The following is a 20517-nucleotide window of genomic DNA, read 5'->3' on the forward strand; positions in this document are numbered from 1 at the left end:
TTTAGAGTGAAAATACTTACAATTACTAAAATAATAGAGGGATACTATCAAATGAGTCCAATAAAGTTTTTCTAATATATTTGGACCCTTTTAATATGAATAATTTTTGTAGATATGTCCCAAAACGTCTAAAAATTTGTCTTAAAGAACAAATTGTTAAAAATTTAATCGCTCGATAAAAAGGAGATTTTTAATTGCTGAAATTATTACGCGATCAATATTTTTGAGAGTTGATTACTTGATAATTTCTTGTAAAATCCAAAAATGACTGACGTCACGAATTCTTGGATAATCTTAGAATGTATAATGCCATTTATCGTGCTTGAAAATCTTCTAGATACTTGTCTTTAGAAGGTCAAAATACATGAGAAAAACCTTGTTTGACATCGTTACCTCAATCGGTTACAAAAACCTCGTGAATCAATGGACTCTTACAAGTTTTATTATACAAAAATATGTTACTTTTTTTTTTATTCGATTTATGATTTCGTCAAGTCGTGTTTGTCGTTCAGATATTTAATAAGATTGTCAAATTGTCAAATAATTCATTTTAGATTAATTGTTGAGTTCTTGATTCATTTCAAGTATAAATACGAAAAGAAATCTATAGTGATTATTTTCATGATATTTTTATTTTTGTACAATAGTTTCGTGTGAACTTAACATAAAATAAACTAAAATCTTGATAAAAAATAGTCTTATTTCTACAAAATCCAGCTTGCAAGCTAAAACTGTACAATATTAACGAAATTTAATGATCAGCCTGCTCTACTGTTATAAAAATTTGAGTATAATCACTCATCGCGTAAAACGCCTGCAGGAAAATTCAAATACAGAGTATAAATTGACAAAATTATTCTAATTCTCTCAAATTATTATGTCTGGTGTTTATTTGGTATAAAAAATGTTCACAATGTTTATTGTTGAATTAATAAAAAAAGCGTAGCTTCTACAAATGATATTTTATCAAAGCTAATTTACTTTTTCACACAATATTCAAATGATTGTATAAACACCAGAATTATTGATATCTGATCTAACTTATAAGTCCATAAGTGAACTAGAATTAGTGCAGTCTTATAATAGTTATCAATATTTTTAATATGATCCTGACCAAAGATTCTTATATAATACGTCCATTCTGCGCTGCAAAATTTTGAAGTGAGCACGTAAAATGTTGACTCTTACAATTATTCATAATAAGTTATTCGATATTTTTTCAAGTTATCGGCAGACTAGTTTATAGATTAAGTATAACAGTTATTTACAGTGTATGGCAGTTTAATATCATTTTAACCAAAATTCAACTTATTCCAAACAGCTATTGACTATGATTGACTTTGCAGAATAGTTGATAGCCGTGTAACAATTTATAATACAACTAAAAAATAAATTGTTATTTTTATGAAAATTTCAAGTTTTTTGATTGGTTAATGAGATCCTGAAGTGAATTGAGGGAGTGGTATCCAAAATCTGTAAGTTGAGTGTTTTCAGTTTCATAAGGCCGCGATAAATATGGAATACTTTTACGAACATTTTGTTTTCAGTTTATGTGGAATCACCACAGTAAAATCAGAAAGAAATATCGTCCTTACGAACGAAGTGTTAGAGTAATTTCCAAATTAGAATTTTTTGGAATTCTATTTTAAAAAATTTTTAATTATTAATAATAATTTGAAAAATTTGAGAAAAAATCATAAACTCTCATACATTTAAAAATAATTTTGTACTTGATACGATAAGAAATCGAATTTTCGAAATCGACAAATAAAACTGAACGAGTAAGACTAAAATTCGTCAAACTTGTGAATTAAAAATAAATGCATAAAGCGCCAAATTGAATCAAATGACGATAGATCTTTAAACATTCTCAGTCGTTTCAATAACTGGAGAAAATTTTTCGTGAACCGATTTTTCAGGCACTGGTACTGTAGTCATCGTCGTACAAGTGTTTCGTGAACTCGAATTTGTCATTTGAGGATTGCCACTTTGTCCAGTTGAATTTCGAGACAGCCATTTACCCTCGCAGCCAAAACGCTTTAATAGCAATTGTTTGATTTTTTCTTTCCATACAAAAATGATGAATATTACAACTCCTTGCAGCGAGTTTACTAAATCGGTGAGATAAAATATGTACTCTGGTGTTCGTTTTGCCAAAAGCCATGAGACTATTTCCATCGACCAATTGATTCCCATGACGATAAACAGTTTTAGATACAAATTGAACCTGAAATTAGTAAATCATTTATTGTCTCAAAGTAAAAATAAAAGTATTAATAACTTCATTGTGATTTTAAGCTATTATTTCAGGAGGAGCAAACATTTTTGTAATAAATGACAATATTGATAGAGATGAGTACGTACCATTGTTTGTTATCATCGTGACGTCTACTATCGCTACCTTTCAGATGTCGAGCTGTGTCTTTTTTGTGTCGCAAAATTTTAATTGCAGTCATAATGAAAAGGAAAATATTGCAGACTACCGTAACTCCCATAGGCCCATAGAAATAAATAGCCTTAGCATCATTGGCTGAAAAATATGTTTATTATCATTTATGTTCATAAATTGGAAAGGCAATGTTGCCCTAGTTTTTATTCTAAATATCTATGCAATGCATCTTATATAGTGCAACATAAAAAACAAGGAATACTCACATGCAAACCAACAGGTCTGTTGTCCAAAATTTGGTTTTATGATGTCGTTAGGGATACCAGGCGTTAAGTCCATGATCAGGCATAGACCTGTGAGTAAACTGGCACATCCCCAAGCATAAATCGAATACAGCATAAACTTTTTATGTTCCCGTTGTTTTACGCTTCCATGGAGAGATCGAAATCCCCTAAAACACAAAATTAAAAAAATCCTTTTAAATTTGTATCATACATTTATATTGATTTATGTGTGAGAGAAAGTAACTGTTGAAAAATAGCAACATTAAAGTAAAAAATTTTAATTCTTTTGATTTTACGAGGTCCCAGGAAAAACTATAATGGGAAAACATCAACTATTTTCAATGAAATCATTATTTGAAATTTCATAATATTTCTGTATGCCTTTGCAAGCATGTATAAAACCAAAATATCATTTTCAGCAGTTTTTACATAATTGTTTTTCGGAAAGACGGGAAGATAATTCTTGACATCTAGCGGGTCTATTATTTTACAGTGATGTTTTTTTAAATTAAAATCTTAAAAAATTGGGGCATAAAAATCATTCTTGAATGAAAATAGCTGAAAATATATCCTTCATATTTATAAAAATTAGGGTAGGTAAGAAATTAGAGGATGACTATGCAGGCAAAGAGAATTATATCATCGTGTGAAATGCATGGTATTTTACTTTAGTAAGGATGTGACAAAGCTGGGGTTAAGAAGAAAATTGTTGACTATTAACCATTTAAATGAAGCTTTTTAGATAAATATTTAGTTATAAACCAGCTTCAAAACACTGTAGAGGAGTTTCATGTTTAAATGCCAATTTAAAAGCTCATGACTGACGAATTAATTAAGTCCAACATCATTATTAATTGGACAACAAATTTTTTATTATCATTAATTTTTTAATCTTGGATTTATTTTTTAACAATATAAGTATTAAAGATAGAAAAAGTTGTATTAGATTTCAAATTCCTTGCTCTATACTGATGTTAATATGTGCAGTACATAATTTAACATTATACAATTTGGTAACGAGTTTACCATTATTTTCATTTTATTTTGGCACACGAGAATAAACTGTTCGCCCGAGTTTTAGTGCGAGGTTTCAATCATTTTAAATATGTGAACCTTCAATCTAATGTGCACAAATAAAATATGAGTAAAAAAAATTAATAAATAAACCAAGGTATAGCTAAGATAAATTCATTCGCATCAAAATTTTTGCAACATAATTAAATTTTTTTGGCAGAATAAATAAATAATCAGGTATAGTTATGAGTCGAGTTCAAGATTGATATAGTAGCTAAAAGTAAAGATAATGCAGATAATGCTGCTACACTACTCGTGCACTACTATGAATGAAAATTTGAACCATCGAAAGCTATATTCAATTGAAAAAAGTTATTTCAACAGCTCTTACCGCTGGTTCATCGGTACCTTTAACATCGCCTTTTGCAGACTATTAAAAGATAATACATTTTTTTTAAATTCGTCGTGAATATTAGCTCACTAGACATAGAATTAGGGTAGTTTAAAAATCTTCTACCAACAAATTTTACCATCGCGATAAATTCTCTGTTCAAAATTATATTCAATTAGAAAAATAAGAAAAATAAGTTGGATCATAAGTTCAAATTCTGCTATTTTAGTTACGTACACATATTCAGTTTTTCAATTTATCTTACAGGAAACATTGAAAAAAAAAATTAGAAAACTTGTTTTTTAACGAAAGAAGCTTAGAAAATTAATAACATAAACGTTAGAGCATTGCTTCTCACTCCTTCAAAGTGAAATTAAAATTATAATTTAGTACAACGTGCGCAACTGTATGTAACATCGTTTAGTGCTATTAAAAAATCCTGTCATCCATACACTTTAGGAAGCTCAAGGGAAATCTCTAGAAAGGAGCTCTTGTAATATTTTAATTGAGTTGAATGTTATCGGGTACATTAATTGTTTTACACCGTACTTCGAAAACGATGACCATTTAAAGTAAAAAATTTTGGTGTGGTTTTTAGTGAAGGTTTTGAAATTTGCCTCAGAAAGTATTTTACTAGACTGTTTTTTTTTATTCTTTACTTATTGAGATTAAAATGAAAGAACTCATTTTTAGAAAAAACTGTTTCGATGTAAACCGCTAAACTTAATACTGAATGGAGAATACTCAATATTAAATAAACGAAAGTCAAAAAATTACAACATTTTTTTCATATCATTTTCACTTTTTGTTATTGAAATGCACCGAAATTTCATTGCAAAAATAAAATACTCACTTTATATACTTAACAAATTAATTCAATTAAATTCAAATTTTAGCCAATTTTCTCAATGAGAAATAAGTAATTAATTATTGAATCTATTATTTTTCAACGCGTGTTGTTTACTTCAAAAATGATTACGATTTTTTTCGCATGATTATTCCTAGCCATCATATTTTTAATATTCGGAAATGAAACATAATGTACGTTTTATTACCTGTATCTATCCATAAACATCTGAAGTTAACAGAGTTTTTCACTTAATTTAAGACGTTTCAATCTATTTATACATCTTCTTACAGACTTATCAATCAATCATTTTAGATGAAGAAAAAATATCTTTTGATTTTTGTGATTTATTTTGATACGTATTTTTTAGCCTTCTCTCGTGTATAATTCTTTAATTTTCTATGCTACCCCAGCCGAATAATGTATAATGTACCCAGCGATTATATATTTTAATATTATGGTGAAAACAGAAAGTACTCTTAGTTTTAAGGTACGATACGAACTGCTCCTTAAATTATGGTAAATATAAGCATTACTTACTCAATGAACCAGCTCAAAATAAATATTTTCATTCGTTAGATTGTGCATAACAAAAAATAGTAGTTTTTCTTTTTTTTATATTTAAAAAAAAACAAAATTTTCTCTATTAAAATTCTCCAGTAAATTTAATTGATATTCTCGTAAGATGTAAGTAGAAGAACAAGAAAAAAATTAAATTGTATGTATTAAATCATTCGAAATTCTAAGATAAATGACTAGTCTCGAGTAGAATAAGTGCTGTCTAAAAATCTAAAGCCGTTGTGCTTAGTATCGATCGTATCAACAAATGATTGTAAAAATAAAATACATCATTCTAAACGATTAATTTATGTTACATTATTTTAGATTTTCTCGTAATATATTTATTTACTTGTTTAATTTTTTTTTTTTTTTTATGAATCACTTACAAATGTTGAATTATTTCGAGCTTAGCTCAACATTTAAAAAAAATTATTTTAAAATAATCTCCTCTTACTCCATCAATTTATTTTACATTATCATAACATTCAAAATGATTTCGAAATAGATTTTGATGTTAATCGATAATTTGTTTCTCATCTTGATAGAAAATTTTAAATCTTCATGGGGCCTTCAAACTTTAAAAGTTCAAAAAATGATCGACTTTCGGTGATAATTTAATCAGCGGTCATAACTTTAAATATAATATCATAATTAATTAAAAAATGCTCTCTCAAAATATACGAAACGTTTTTTTATCGTACATAATAGTATGGCCACATCAGTAGTTGTAGTAAAGGTGGATGAAAACGACATCTTTTTTACAAACTTTCAAAAAATCATGTGAAATTAAAGTGATTGGCCCTTTAAAAAAAATGAATTCGAAAACATCAATTTCAAAGGGTTTTCGTTAACGGGGTACTGATCATAATAAGGCTATAATGCACGAAAGTAAATCGAAACCAGAGTTCAAAAAATTACCCAATCCAGAAAGTATGATAGAAAATAACGAATTACGTATAACTATGATAAAAACTTACCCAAAAGTCCACCAAATGTCAAAGCACATTACATTGAGCCAGAAGAAACTTGCCAAGAAGAAGAAGTGTACAATATAAGCTGTAAAAAATTAAAACGTTACTTATTATTATATCTACATTAATACTTTTTTTAGAATAATTAATTAAATAATTCAATAAATCAATCATTTCAATCAGGTCAAATTTTTTTTTCTCCTAGGTTCTTCTTTAAAATAAAACTACAACTTTGTGAAATAGTAAAAATGTAAATATTCTTTCGACATCAAAAACATACGAAATTCGATTTCATTCGACATCGAAAAATTACGAACAATTTTTACGATGTTTTTTCACGATCGTTCAAATGATCTAATTTTTATTCTAAAGCCTAAAATAAGACGAAAAAGATCTAATGTTAGAAGCTTAGGCTGAAGAATTTTCTTCGCCTTATAATTTGAATCGGACTTTTCCTCAGCGTAATAATTACGTTGTAGGCATGCAAATATGCTAATGTTAAAGTACAGTATTTATATAAGCATTATAAAAGTTTATAGGGAAAATTTTCTAGTCGTTAAAAGACTCTGCAAATTTTTCCTGCATTTTATTGAAACAGCTTGTTGTAAGCGTTTGTTGTAAGGAAAAGTTTAGAGCACATTGTAATCAAATAACGCGTGTTTCATCGTGGTTGACAGCGACAAACTTTATAGATATCGATATCCTTGAAAATGGATTTTGTTTATGCATAGTATAGCTAATTTTGAATATAAATTAATAATGTAAGCCGAGTAGCTTCCATTTTGTAAGCTACTAAAAAAAGTCATTCTCTTATTCTTTCAAATGATCGCATCATTTTTTATCTGTATAACTTATGTTTCGGGAAATATTTTATAATTCTACAATGTATAAAGTTTCTATCACGATCTATGATGCAATCGCCCAGAATAACGCTTTAAAATACCCTACCTCGAACCAGCTGCTATTCAAAAAAACAATAGTCAGGGACTTGTTTTATCGTATGCTTCACTACTACCCTTCTGATACATTGAAACTTTAAAACCGATTGATGTAGTTTTTTCCATATTGAAAAATGCATAAATTCACACAGCTCGAGCCTGTTATTATGCTCAACTAAAATTCATCCGATTCGTTCAAGCGTCATCAAACGTATGAAAACGTATCAAAAGCAAAAATTACCGAAAATGTAGCATCCGAGCATAGAAATACATTCCGGAGGAGTTATCTGGAGAGTCGACAGAGACGTATTGGAAACGATGAGACAAAATACGTAAGCCGTGATGGTGAGGCCGTGTATGTTTCGCAATTCGGGCAGCAGCAGATAAACGAAAAAAGTGGCCAAGAGAAACGGCACCGACGAGATCATGCCCCAGGGCGCCAAGGGCGTGTAGGCGGGCTCCGAGTCCTCGGCATCCGCGAACGGCTCCTCGAAGCAGACCTGCACACTGTAGCCCTGACTGCCTTCGTTGAGGCAGTACTGCGTGAAATTTCGCCTGGAGTTGTTGAGCGGCAAAAAGATCGAGCCATCGCTGCGCAGCTCGTACCGCTCCTCGGCGATCTTATCGGGCTCGAGCTCGTATCGCTCGTACTGGCAAGGATTCCAGGAAAGCAGCCAGAAAGCTTCCGGGCCGAGGCCGGCTCGGAGCGCGCCGGTCTCGGCGTCGTGCACCGTGGGGAAGCTCTTGGTCGTCGGCGAGGTCAGCTTCGGCACGTTGGGACGACGAGCGCTGCACACTTTCTCGTCGTCGCAGCAGAGCGACAGACAGGCGCGCTCCCGGCAAGGGCAGCCGAAGACTTTGGCCTGGTCGCGGTACTGGGCCGCTTGCGGGAAGCGCAAGCCGTGCGCCTCGATCGAGCCGTCCGCGGCGGCCTCGAGGCCCGTCAGATCGACCAGAGCCTCGGTGGGACAGTCGAAGAACTCCACTAGCGCACCGCTGCTGGGCTGCTGCTCCTGCAGGAGCTGGCTACCACTGGCCGTGGCCACCTGCGGCCAAGCCAAGCAGCAAATTAACGCGAGACCGGCTAATGCTACTTTCATCTCGCGGTGGTCGTGTTACACGAGCTACTGAGGAGCACAGCTGGCCGCACGCTGCTTATGGCACTTTACTGGTTGCGTGAGCCGCGCGCGCCTGTGCCGCTTGTGCTGCGGGCTCTCGATCAAACGCGTGTTTTCTTTTTACACTGCTGCTGCAGCAGATGCACGACAGGATTCGCCTGTGAATCTTTTCTTTTTCTCTATATTCAGCGAGCAGTGATGCCTCGGCTCCTTCGCACATTCGAGAGATTTCGATGCAACTCCGAAAACTCACAGAACTCCGTTTGTATTATTCGGCTCTCACATGGCAAACTTTTTTTCAAAACTACACGACATTTAAGTGATACAACTCTCAGCAGCTCATCGCACACATCTCGCAGATTAACTGTACAAGCGTGTTTGCGACTGAGTTTCGCGCGGAGCGTGTATAAGATTATACGGTGTCCGTGTGTGCGTTTGCGTCTGTGTAACGTTTCAACGCATTGGCTGCCTGGGTTTTTTTCATATTAAGCCTCGCCCATTGCGCGTATGGCTCATCCACTTCGGATATTTTATATACGCAACAGTTGTGTTTGATTTGGATTTATTTCAAACTTTTGCCAGTGTCAAATGATGCGATGCTTTTTAACTTTTACTAATTTGCATATCGTTTGACAATTCGTTTGAGAATTGTTTATGCCATAAATAAGCAAAAATAAATTGACCTTAATTGCTTTATTAATTAAATTGCTAAGTACATTAAGGTTTATAAAAATACACAATGAAACATAGAATTAGGATAGTTTCTACAGTTCTGTAATGGAACTACTATAATCGTAGGTTAAACGAGTAAAAATATTTTTTTTTACTTAGATCATCAGTAATTAGGTACAAAAAATGAATAAAAAAATATAATTTAACAACAAAAATTATCCATTTAAGTTTTATTTACCGTGCAATAAACAGGTAATTAATTAAATATGAGTAATGCTTATTTTGTTACTCATTATAGTTAAACAAAGTGAACTGACACGATTTTAATCTTCGAGGTGACAAGGAGATTAATATTAAATATAGCTATTTTGATTTGGATTCTAAAATAAAAATTTTTTGTAGATTTTAGCTTTTATGATCAAAGCTTCAGAGGCCCTAAGGTACTTTCAAATGTTCAAAGCATCATTTAGTTTTATTGATGCTGTCAATGGAATTTGTTTACAATTCTTGTGTAGTTTTCAAAAATATAAAACTTCAATCACTTTGCAGCGTGTAACTTCGTCAAAAAGTTTTCGTCATCATGATGAAACTTTTTTTTTATTTCACTAAAATCGTTTCAACTTTCAGAGAAGATTTCGCGAGATTTTTTAGGACATAAATGGCTATCAACGCAACCGATTGTGAAGTAATCTAACCCACAAGTCACTGAACGTCACCAGAAGTATCACGAGAGTATTCACGTGAAATGTATCATCAATGCTATATCGACGCTTGTGTCAAGTCATCCAGTTTTCAATAATTTTTTTATGTTTCAATACATTTTTTACAATTACTGAAGTACTGATTTACATAGTTGCAAGGATTAATTTCATCTGACGTCAGAAAAGTATTATACACCTACGTAATATAATAACTACGTAAACATAAGATATGGACAATTACTTTTGAAGAGGCTGACCGAATTTCAGTGAATATTGACGTATTTTGAGTTTAATTGCAATATACATATTTTTAGTCGTTTATCATTCAATTTAAAAGTAGACATATTCTTGTATAGCTTAGTTTTAATTATTTAAATCTTTGGACGAAGTAAATTATGAATCTGTTTAAAAAGAGTTTAGTTTTTTTTGAAGTATTTGTAGCCATTCGATTTGATGCTTAAAGAGTGTTTTTCAACAATGGAAATTGATTATTGAGAAGTAGAGGTATTTATTTTCAGATATAATTAAAGTGTACGAAAAATGTAAACTCTACTGCAATTATTCACAAAAATTTTTAAATAAAAAATGTTATTCTTAAAATTATAAAACTTTTACAAAATTCTTCAAAAATATGACAGAAACGATAGGATTCAAAGTCACAGGAATGTCTATTTCTGTTTTTATTTATCAACCATAGTGTTACTGATTGCAGAAAAAATTTTCAGATTGCTGTGACCACATTTTTTTATCTTAGAAATGGTAAGCTTAAAGGAAATTTTGTTTGCAGCTGAAATACTAATTGATGTTTATTGAAAAGCTTACTTCATATTGGAAGACAGGAATTAGCGAATATCAATTGCTTCAAAAATCTCAAAGAAAATTCATAAAATGTGTATCTTGTGCATCGGAATGTTTGTAGGTAAATTCATCAATTTAGAGGTCGGGACTATAGGGGGGCCGAGCAGCTTATCGGCTTTCCTGATCAAACGGGTTACGTTTGTAATAAATTTTTCTATTTTGAAAAAATCAATAATAAGATTTATCGGTGATATAAAAACGTTCAACTATAAATCTGAATGAAATTTCTAAGTGGCTTACGAGAAAAAAAACTAAAAAACTATATTTAAACAATGACGAGATATTTTTCTAAGATGCTACAGTGGTTTTTCCATTGTTTAAAAATTAAACCGTTAGTAAATCATTGCTAGACGTTAACGCGTTTTTATGTTTTTTACTTTGAATAAGAGGAAAATATAAAAACAGATGACTAGTAAACAATATATCTAAACTTCTATGTTTATCGCTATTGGCGTAAATTTTATAAATTATATAATTACAGATTTTAATAACGTCATAGGTGGTAATTTTTATTTATGAATTATATCGTCAATACCATAGAGTAAAACTATTCGAGAGCCTATTCATAAAAAGCAGTATATTTATATGCTGATTTACTAAAAATAGGATCGAAGATATTAGAGATGTCCTTGACTTTGAAATTTGGTATTTTAAAAGGAGTGCATGACCTTTGCAAATTACTTTCTCTATTAAAAAATTTTTTTTTTTCTGAAAAACTTGTTATGAAATTTAATTGTCTAACAACCATTTTAAAAATGTAAATTTTATAATAATTGTTTTTAATTAACTGCATTTATAATAATTATTTCAAATACCTGAATCACTGATACACATTTTTTCAGAGACATTTTGATTTTTGAAAACAAATGACTAAATCTTTTAGAACTAAAATTGATTAAAATTACGAATATTATATGAAACTATAGCTCGCATTAAAATTAAGAATGATTCACGTTTATAAAGTATTATTCATATTCATACTTCCTAAAAAAGATAAAAAAAGTGAACGTACCCATTACTCTGCATCCGATATCATCGAATACTTGATTTTGAATTTCGCCAATCTTTATGAAGTTCAATGCACTGTAAGCGATCGCGAGAGTCGCGACGTAGGCCATCAATGATTTTCCATAAAGATTTCGCAACGATCGAAACATGGAATAAACCACAAACGTCAAAGTTAAAAATATTATCGACATCCATAATCCAGCCGACTCGGTCCATCGCTTGAATCTCGTCAGTTCTTGATCTTGGACTTCTTCCGACGTGCCGCATACCAGAAATTTGGTCACATTGAAATTTTCCGACCAAGCAATGCAATAATTCTCTGGTTTGTATAGTAATTTGACGGGCACGTTGTCCTTCAGTTGATGCAACAAAAGTACACCGTCGTTTCTGATGGTGTAATTTTCCGACTTTACTTTTTTTGGACCCTCGGCGAATAAAGAGTATCTCAATTCTGTCGAGCATTCATTGTCGTAGAGCACATAAAAATCTTCCTCTAAACTTCTTATTGGCTTGTCTAGGATTCCTTCAGGTATTAATGGAAAATCGATGTTATAGCTGGCCTGCCTTGGCAGGCGGCAAGTTTTTCCTTCGTAAACTTGACCTCTGGGACAGCATCTTCTCACACATTTTTTCAAAGCACACGGACATGCACGCAAAGTATCATCTTTATTATATTGCACCTGAGGCGGAATTAATAAACCATCAAAGTACACCGATCCATCCTCCAATTTTCTCTCGTTTGTAATATCGACCGATAAAGTGTCTGGACATACTTTTTCCGAAGCACTAGTAGTAAATACGACGAACAGTAAAACTACTGTACAAACGTAATTAAAGTTTGTTTTGCACCCCATGATTTAATATTTATACAATTACGTTTAAATTGGATTAAATCTTCACTTTTTACACGAGCAGTGTTTATTTTACACTCACTAAACGCGCGCACGTCAATCAAGCCCACAGTACTTCCACTCGGTTTTTAATCCCTCTTCAATCAAAAGTTTCGATTAATCAAATCTTCGGCACAACACCTTCACGCAAATATTTTGATTTTTTTAAATCCACGGATCCAAAAACGAAAAAACTCAACAACAGACACTCGAAAAAATATCAAAACAACTCACTGAATTGAGAAACAGGCTGCGAATGCTCGTTGAGCGCTTTGAAAATTCAGCGCTACACGCACGAGGTGCGAATTATGAATGACCCAATGGTAGGCTATAGGTCACGTACAGTATTAGTTTTTGAGAGACCGTTGGACTCTCTGCGCGGCAGAGTTATGCTATTCGCTAGTGCACAGAATCTATAGAGCCCCGGCTGCGGTGGCGATGAAAAAATAAAAAAATAAAATAAAACAAGAGGCACTGGTCAACGATAAAAATTAGGCTGGGTTTTTTTATGAACGGAAGCAAAGAAAAAACTGAATTTGCTTCACTAACGACGAATGACAGCGATACGACAGTTCGGCGATCCCAACTATGAGGCAATTTCGCTTCCTTGCAAGATTAGGGTTGCTTTGAATTCACTGCGACTGCTGTAGTGGGCCCCACTCCGCTATTATATACTAGACGCGCACTACATTCTGGGTGCACAAAAATGCGAAAATACAGGCTCTGCTACGTGCGTACATCGACGTCGCGCGTACGCAATTTACTGCCGTAATTTTCAATATAATTTTTAGGTATGACGGAGTTACGTATTCCTCAAAAAACGAGCCAATCGAGTCTCGGTTCACGCGGACTCACATGGACGTCTTTATAATATCGATGCTTCGGACGTATTTCTTTCACTTTCGAGCGCGAGTCGCTTCCAGTGCGCACCTTGCGCCGGCAAAAACTCATTTAACAGACTGGCCGTTCCTCGAGAGGCTCGCGGGATATTTTCTTGAGTTCTGAGCGCGGGTTTAATTTACTCGGAAAAGCCTGAGTGCAGCACGCAAGACTCGCGTCTAATGAAATTAGCGATACTTAAGATGATCACATATCTCAAAGCACACACAATATTTTCTATCATATTAATTGCCAACACAACGCTGCGATGACGATTGTTACGTATATATACTCGTTCGGCCTCAAGGTCGTGCGCGTACATGTGGCTCAATACGGACGTAAAAATACTCTTGAATATCTTTACTGTAAGGACGAATTTCATCAAGTTGCACTCACGGTAATGAAAGAAAAATTAAAAATTTGTCTAATTTATATTTTACTATTACAGCTGACTTTGACGCTATAATTTAATTTAATCAAGTGTTCGTTTGAGCAAGTAAAGTAAGCGCCACGCAATGATTAGGATCAAATGTCAGTACCGCGTGCATCTGTTTAAGACTAATTACCAATTTTACGCTAGAATAATTGATTTGCAATGCATATTGTATTAAAACCAATCAAAATGTAGAATTGACTAAACATTTTTTTTACTTTTGATGTAAAGTGTTTTTCAAGTATTGATTATAAGTGATTTGTAAAAAACACAATAACAAGTATAAATTAAAATATACAATTATTGAAAGTGGTTTTATAATACCGAACAACGTGCTACTTATTAAACTTATATATTAAATTAACTGACCGTTGCCTTGTAGAAAGAAATGGTATAATCATTTTTGATAAATTTATATCAAATGTTGTATTGAATTCATATTAAAAAATAAGGTCTGAAAAAGTATGTAGTAACAAATAAAATAATATTCTTTGAAAAATTATATTGATTCATAAATCCGTTTCCTGAAACGGTAGTCGAGTTTTATTGAATTAGAATAACAATAAATAAAAAAAGTCACTTTTGGAAGTCTAAAAATATAATTTTATATCTTGAATTGGGATAAGATAATTGCAATCAATTAACCCGTCTGAATGAAATCCTGCCAAAACATGTTTTTTGGTAAAAGTGAAAAGTCTTATTTTAGACATTTATATACCGATAGAATATTTCGAAATTTTCATTCTCACCCCGGCTTCAGTATTCTCTTATCAATAATATTGCAATAGATTGCAAAGAAAATTAATATTTTCTCTTTACTTTACTTGTGTAAAGATACTTTGGCGTAAAAGATAACATAAAATTAGTTAAATTAATATTGAAACTAATAAAATGTTTTCACGTTAACTTTTTAAACTAAAAAATACAATTGAAATTGCTCCTCATAGAAGTAAGCAGAAGAAATAATTTGAAATACTTTTCTTGTGAACCGAGCTAATTTATGTCAAAGGTCCAATCTTTACTCGTGCTTATTTCAAAGCCCAATTTTTAGAATAGAGTGAATACAATCTATCATTATATTGACCATAGTTCTAAAATATTCAGCCAGTTTTGGAAAGGAAAAGCTTACAAAATAAGTTATTGTTTAAAATTCTTCATGAAAATTGCTAAATGTGTTTCTAGACCTAACATACTTAGTAAATATTTTCACGCGATATTTGAGAACAGAAGCTCAATTTTCAGCATGTATTGTTTGATCATCTGTTTCGAGATCGCTATAATATTTCATGGTAGGTAAAATAAGATATTGAAAGATTAGAGCCCTTAATTACATAAAAAGTATTTTTCGAGGGAAAAGTGAGTGAGATCTACAAATTAAAAAAGTGGGAAGAAATCATGTTCAATTTATATATTGAATATTAAAATATTTAAACATTATTTTATTTTATTTTAATATTAAAATATTAAAATAAAATATTAAAATATTAAAACAGAATTTTAATAAAAGGCTTGGAAAATTTTTTTCATTCTAAAGTACAAAAAAAAATAACAAAAATAGCTATTTTAATAACGCTTATTGCTATATTTGGAGATTAGTAGATTAAAAAATTACTAAAAAAAAAAATCTGCTACACTTAAGTGGAAAAGAATTTCATTACAAAACTTTTGAGACAGCAAAGATCCGGATTGGTGAAAAATAGCATTCAAAATCATGCGGTCGATAACTTAGAAATCACAAGTCAATATACATGTTTGATGGATGATTTTCTATAATAAGAGGAACTACAGACATATTTTTTGTTGTAAAAGGACCTATAAAAACATATTTTTACATCAGAAACAAAAAATTTTAATAGTAATCCTTAATTTTCATGTTTTTCATTTATAGGCATAAACACAGGTGTGTCCCCTTAAGAACTATAATACCACTCTCAGCTTCCTTTACTAGAGGGCGAGTAGCTTGATCTGTAATCTGCAAGTGATAAAGTGAAAATAATTGTATACAGTGAAATCTCCCAATAGCGGACACCCAAAAAACCTGGAAAAGTGTCCGCTATTGAGAATGTCCGCTATTGAGAATGTCCGCTATTGGGAATAAATGTTACATGGAAAAGCATAGTAAAAATTCGGGTCTTTTTATTAAAAGTGTCCGCTATTTGGAAGTGTCCGCTATTGGGAGATTTCACTGTATACGTCAAAGAAAATGAAAATTATAGGAATATTAAATTCGATTCGTTCGCCAAAGGTATCTTTAATTGATTAGCAAAAACCTTAAATACTATCTGAAATATCCACTTATGTTTCTGTTTACTAACGATACTTATATCCCATTACCGATTATTAATAGAAAAACGAGCAACTACACCGTGAAACGTAGAGATCTTGTGCAAATAAGTCTCGAATGAATGGCATAGTTGATTGATTAATTTCGTTCTGGAGGTATGATTAATAAGAATCTGTGACACTAATGTTAAAATCAATTAGAAGTGGATGTGAGTAGCTCACTGAAAATAATTTATTATTTTTAGAATTTTTTCATTACTAATATGACATCACTCAGCTGTTGTGTTTTAATGAAGGGTGTGCGAGTACACAAAAAATTAGCCTAATTGCATTTTTTTTAATCTGGTCTAACGAGCTTTGCACGAGTAATTCAGGATAATTCGGCCTTTCAAGCCAACAAATGTATCAATACTAACCTATTTAATTTTAATAAATTTTCGATGCTTTCGAATGAGCTATACATCGAGGCCTGATTCTTTATCAAATAGACTAGTCAAAACAATTTTTTTCGAGTTACATGACATGTTGCGGAGTGCTCGGGGCACTCCGGGAGAATCCTTTTTTCTGATGTATCAATCTAAATGAATTCAATCTGGACTAAAATAATGAAAATATCAATGAAAGTTTTTCATAACATCAAAAGCAATTGCTGGAATATTCGTTGTGAGCTTCAAAGTCAATAAGCCTAAAAACTGAAGGATGCAGCGAAGATCGGAGGGAAAATAAACTGAAAATAGTAATTGTGATCTAGATAATATCATCTTACGTAGAATTTGTGGTGTAATGAGGTAAAATTTACCTTTAAAATTTGATTTTGTGTTTTATTAATTTTAGGGCGATGAGAACTATCAATGTCATATTCAAACATTATCAAATCACTTAATGGATTTTTTTCCAATCAGCAAAATATACACGATGCTGCGGGATAGTATTAGCAGAACCAAGAGGCCATGGTGATTTTCATGTTGTAATTCATATTCTGAATTCTGAATTAAACGATCGTAATGTATATGAACTCAAACCGAACAAGTTAAACTAAGTCGTAATCCTTTTATCTGCTATAATTACTTTTCAATATCTGTTCAATATCATTTATCACGAAAAAGCCGCACGGACGTCTTTGGGACAACATGGTATTTTTTGGTGTGATTAATTACTTGTCGATTGAGATATTTATTCACCGATTCATTACCCTTTCAAAATTTCGATTGTAAAATGAAATTTACATAATTGATTTTTTCAATATTCGTTATAATTTTTGAAAGAAAATGGATAACGCACCAATTTCATTTGGGCTCATTTAGCGTAACCCAATTCCTTTTTTTATTTTTGAAGCGCATCGACGTGACAAGGTGAATTAAAATCGTTTGAAAAGAATAAGATTATCGTCGACAAGACGAAGTGATCCAGTTCGCGCGGGCGTTTCATATAAAAGCTATCGGGTGCGCTACTTACACGCTAGGAGCTTGCAAGCTATTTCGGTAGCGGCTGGAATGCCGTATTGTTTGGAATTCCCGATCATTGGGAATAAAAAATTCGTAAGCAGAGAAATGTAAAAATATCATTCGACGTAGCTTGCGCAATTGTACACGTGACTACCGAAAATTAATAAACTGGGAGTGGGCGGCTGTATTCGCGAATCGATCGGAAGTTTGAATTATGCGGGCTAAAAGTAATAAATAATTTCGCGATCGGGTTTGTTTACGATATACCATAAGGTAAGAGATATATATCTCCACTCGCGTCTCGAGCGTTAGCATGGAAATCGATCTATCTACTTACCGATGGCCCACTGAGACAAAGTATTTCATGGAAATTGCACGATGCGCATGTGTATAACAATCTTGAAAAGTAGTAACGGAGCTACTTACCGGTAATGTGGCAAGCCGTGCCGAAGTGCAGGAACTCGGTCACGAAGAGGAAGGAGTAGGCACCGAGGAGGGCAGCCACGTAGCACATGAGGGTCCTGCCGTAGATGTTGCGCAGCTCGGGGATGATGAGGTAGACGAGCATCGTCGCCAGGAGAAACGGGACGGAGAATATGCAACCTATGCGGGTGATCTTGTCGTGCGGATTGTCGTCCTCGTCCGGCTCCTCGCTCGAGTTGTCGCTGGGCTCGAGCTCGACGCAGACCAGCACGGCGAGCCGGTCGTCGTTGTCGAGCTGTCGATCCAGGCAGAACTCGCCGGGCCCGTAGAGGCGCGAGTCCTGCGTGAGTCGCAGCCAGCCCTCGGCGTCGAGCTGCCAGGCGTCCTCCGGGTACTCGTCGGGTCGCAGCTCGTAGAAGCCGTAGCGCGAGTCGTCGCAGCGAGGCGCCCAGCCGACCAGCTGGAACCAGTCGTGAGCGAATTCGAGCCGCTGCTGCTGCTCGATCGCGCCGATAAAATCAGGATGCAGTCTCGGCTGGTCCGGAAGCGGCAGCCAGCCGATCGAGCTGGCCTCGGTGCAGGGCTCTTCGCGCTCCACCTGGGCCTCCAATAATTGACCGTCCGGGCAGCATTTCCTGAGACAAGGACGACGAGATTGGCCGCTGGCGGCGCAAGGACAGACGCGCCGGCTCGAGTTCTCCAGCGCCGACGAAGACACGAAGTGATGCTCCGGTGGGTAGAGGCGACCAGCGTGCTGCAAGCTGCCGTTGGCCAGCAATCGCGACTCTTCGTGCTTCACGGGCACAGACAGATTAGGCCGACACAAGATCGTTTCGTTCGCCGCGGTATCTCGTTGTCCTCGAGCTTTTTGGTAGCAAAAGTTCGCCAGCAGCAAGAGGAAGCAGAGTCGCAACGATCCGCCGCTCTTCATAATGCTGCATCGGATGTAATTGCACCAATTACGCCCGACAACGACAACGAAAAACGAGAGCGCGGATTAATCTCTACGGTATACGACTCTGGCTCGGAGCTCCAAGACTCACGGGAGCTCGAGATATCCCCGAAGACTGCACATGCAATATCGCATGCGAGGAGATGCTATTCTCTCTCGCTCGCTCGTTTTTACTACCCTTCCCCTCTCCTTGCGCGAAACTTGCGCCGCACGGGGCACCTGACCCGTAAGCACTGGCTCAGCTTGCTAGCTGCTGATGGGATGAAAAGTCTATATAATACCGGTGCTGCTTGTGCTGCTTGGTGTTATAAGCTGCGCGCGTATACCACCGCCAGCTGCACCGATCGCTAAAAAAGCCAAGGGAATATATATAGATGCAACAATGCTGCTGCTGCTGCTGACCAACTCGACGAGTGTCGAGTGACCCTATTGGCGGCGCGGATCGAACTGCGAGCGAGAGAGACAGAGAAACGTTTATACCGACGCTTGCGCGCGCGCGTCTAGTGCTGCTGCTGCTTCTGTTATTTCCACTTTTCGTCTTCCTCCTATACATGCATAAAAGAGCCAAAGATGCACCGACGAGGACGCCGAGCGAGCGCTAAAGAACAGAGCAGACATCTATCTATATGCAAAGCGCATAAAGTAAAGATGCTATATCTTTCCGTTTGAATGCCTGCGCCTGTGGACGATGGAATTTAATGACATTTATTTATCGCCTCGCTCGCTAAAGCTCTCCCAAAAAGCTCCCCGCTGCACTCCTTGCCGCTGCGCCACGGTGCACTCGTCCGCCAGTTCGCTTATCTATCTATATATAAGGTTGTTTCGAGCAGTTATGTGGGTGAGGAACGCGATGATGCGTACACAATTTTGCATATAGTGCGCATGCTCGACGCAATTTTAGCAAGGATCAGATTACGTTTCGTACCCTTTGAGGAAAAAAAGGAATAAATTTTTCAAGTTTCAAAATAAGTATCTAAATACGATGGATGTAAAACTGATGCCTTTGCATACCGATTTATTTTGCATCCCAGCCGTTATGTCCTAAACAATCAATTAGCTTCCTGTTATATCACGCACTTGAAAGATGAAAGAACTTTTAGCCTAATTTTTGTTTAAAATTTGAGTAAAAAAATACATACGTTCGCCTCCAGTTCGAGTTGGTAACTTTAATAGTCTATGATGATCCGGATTCGTAAATATTAATACTACATGATGATCTTTGATCAGCAAAAGACGCCTCATTAGTTGCACTTGTTTGATAATAGAAAAACATTCGAAAATTCTAGAGAAAATTATAATTAGTGCTGGAAAGTGGTGATTATAATAAATTATCATTCGTATATCAATTACAATTATCACTATAACATTATAGCATCTCTTCAATGATTGATACTCCATTTTTAAAATTTTCTTCACTGAGTTTATTCAATATTCTTTTGTTGAATAAACATGTGTGTTTA

The 20517-nt window shown here is 34.4% G+C and overlaps 1 protein-coding gene across 1 annotated transcript; it reads right to left on the reverse strand.

Annotated features, from left to right (window-relative positions):
• Positions 1-1684: 1684 nt before the first annotated feature.
• Positions 1685-19422, reverse strand: LOC106654523 (G-protein coupled receptor Mth2-like). Its single transcript, XM_023463468.1, has 7 exons — positions 18109-19422; positions 11757-12611; positions 6464-6542; positions 4079-4117; positions 2656-2840; positions 2365-2530; positions 1685-2227 (listed from the first exon to the last, which is right to left on the reverse strand). Exons 1-7 carry the CDS (start codon positions 19034-19036, stop codon positions 1861-1863), a joined length of 2619 nt encoding a protein of 872 aa, XP_023319236.1. The 5' UTR covers positions 19037-19422; the 3' UTR covers positions 1685-1860.
• Positions 19423-20517: the final 1095 nt, after the last annotated feature.

The sequence above is a fragment of the Trichogramma pretiosum genome, unplaced genomic scaffold (genome assembly GCF_000599845.2).
Source record: "Trichogramma pretiosum strain Unisexual culture from Peru unplaced genomic scaffold, Tpre_2.0 scaffold63, whole genome shotgun sequence".
Classification (NCBI taxonomy): domain Eukaryota; kingdom Metazoa; phylum Arthropoda; class Insecta; order Hymenoptera; family Trichogrammatidae; genus Trichogramma; species Trichogramma pretiosum.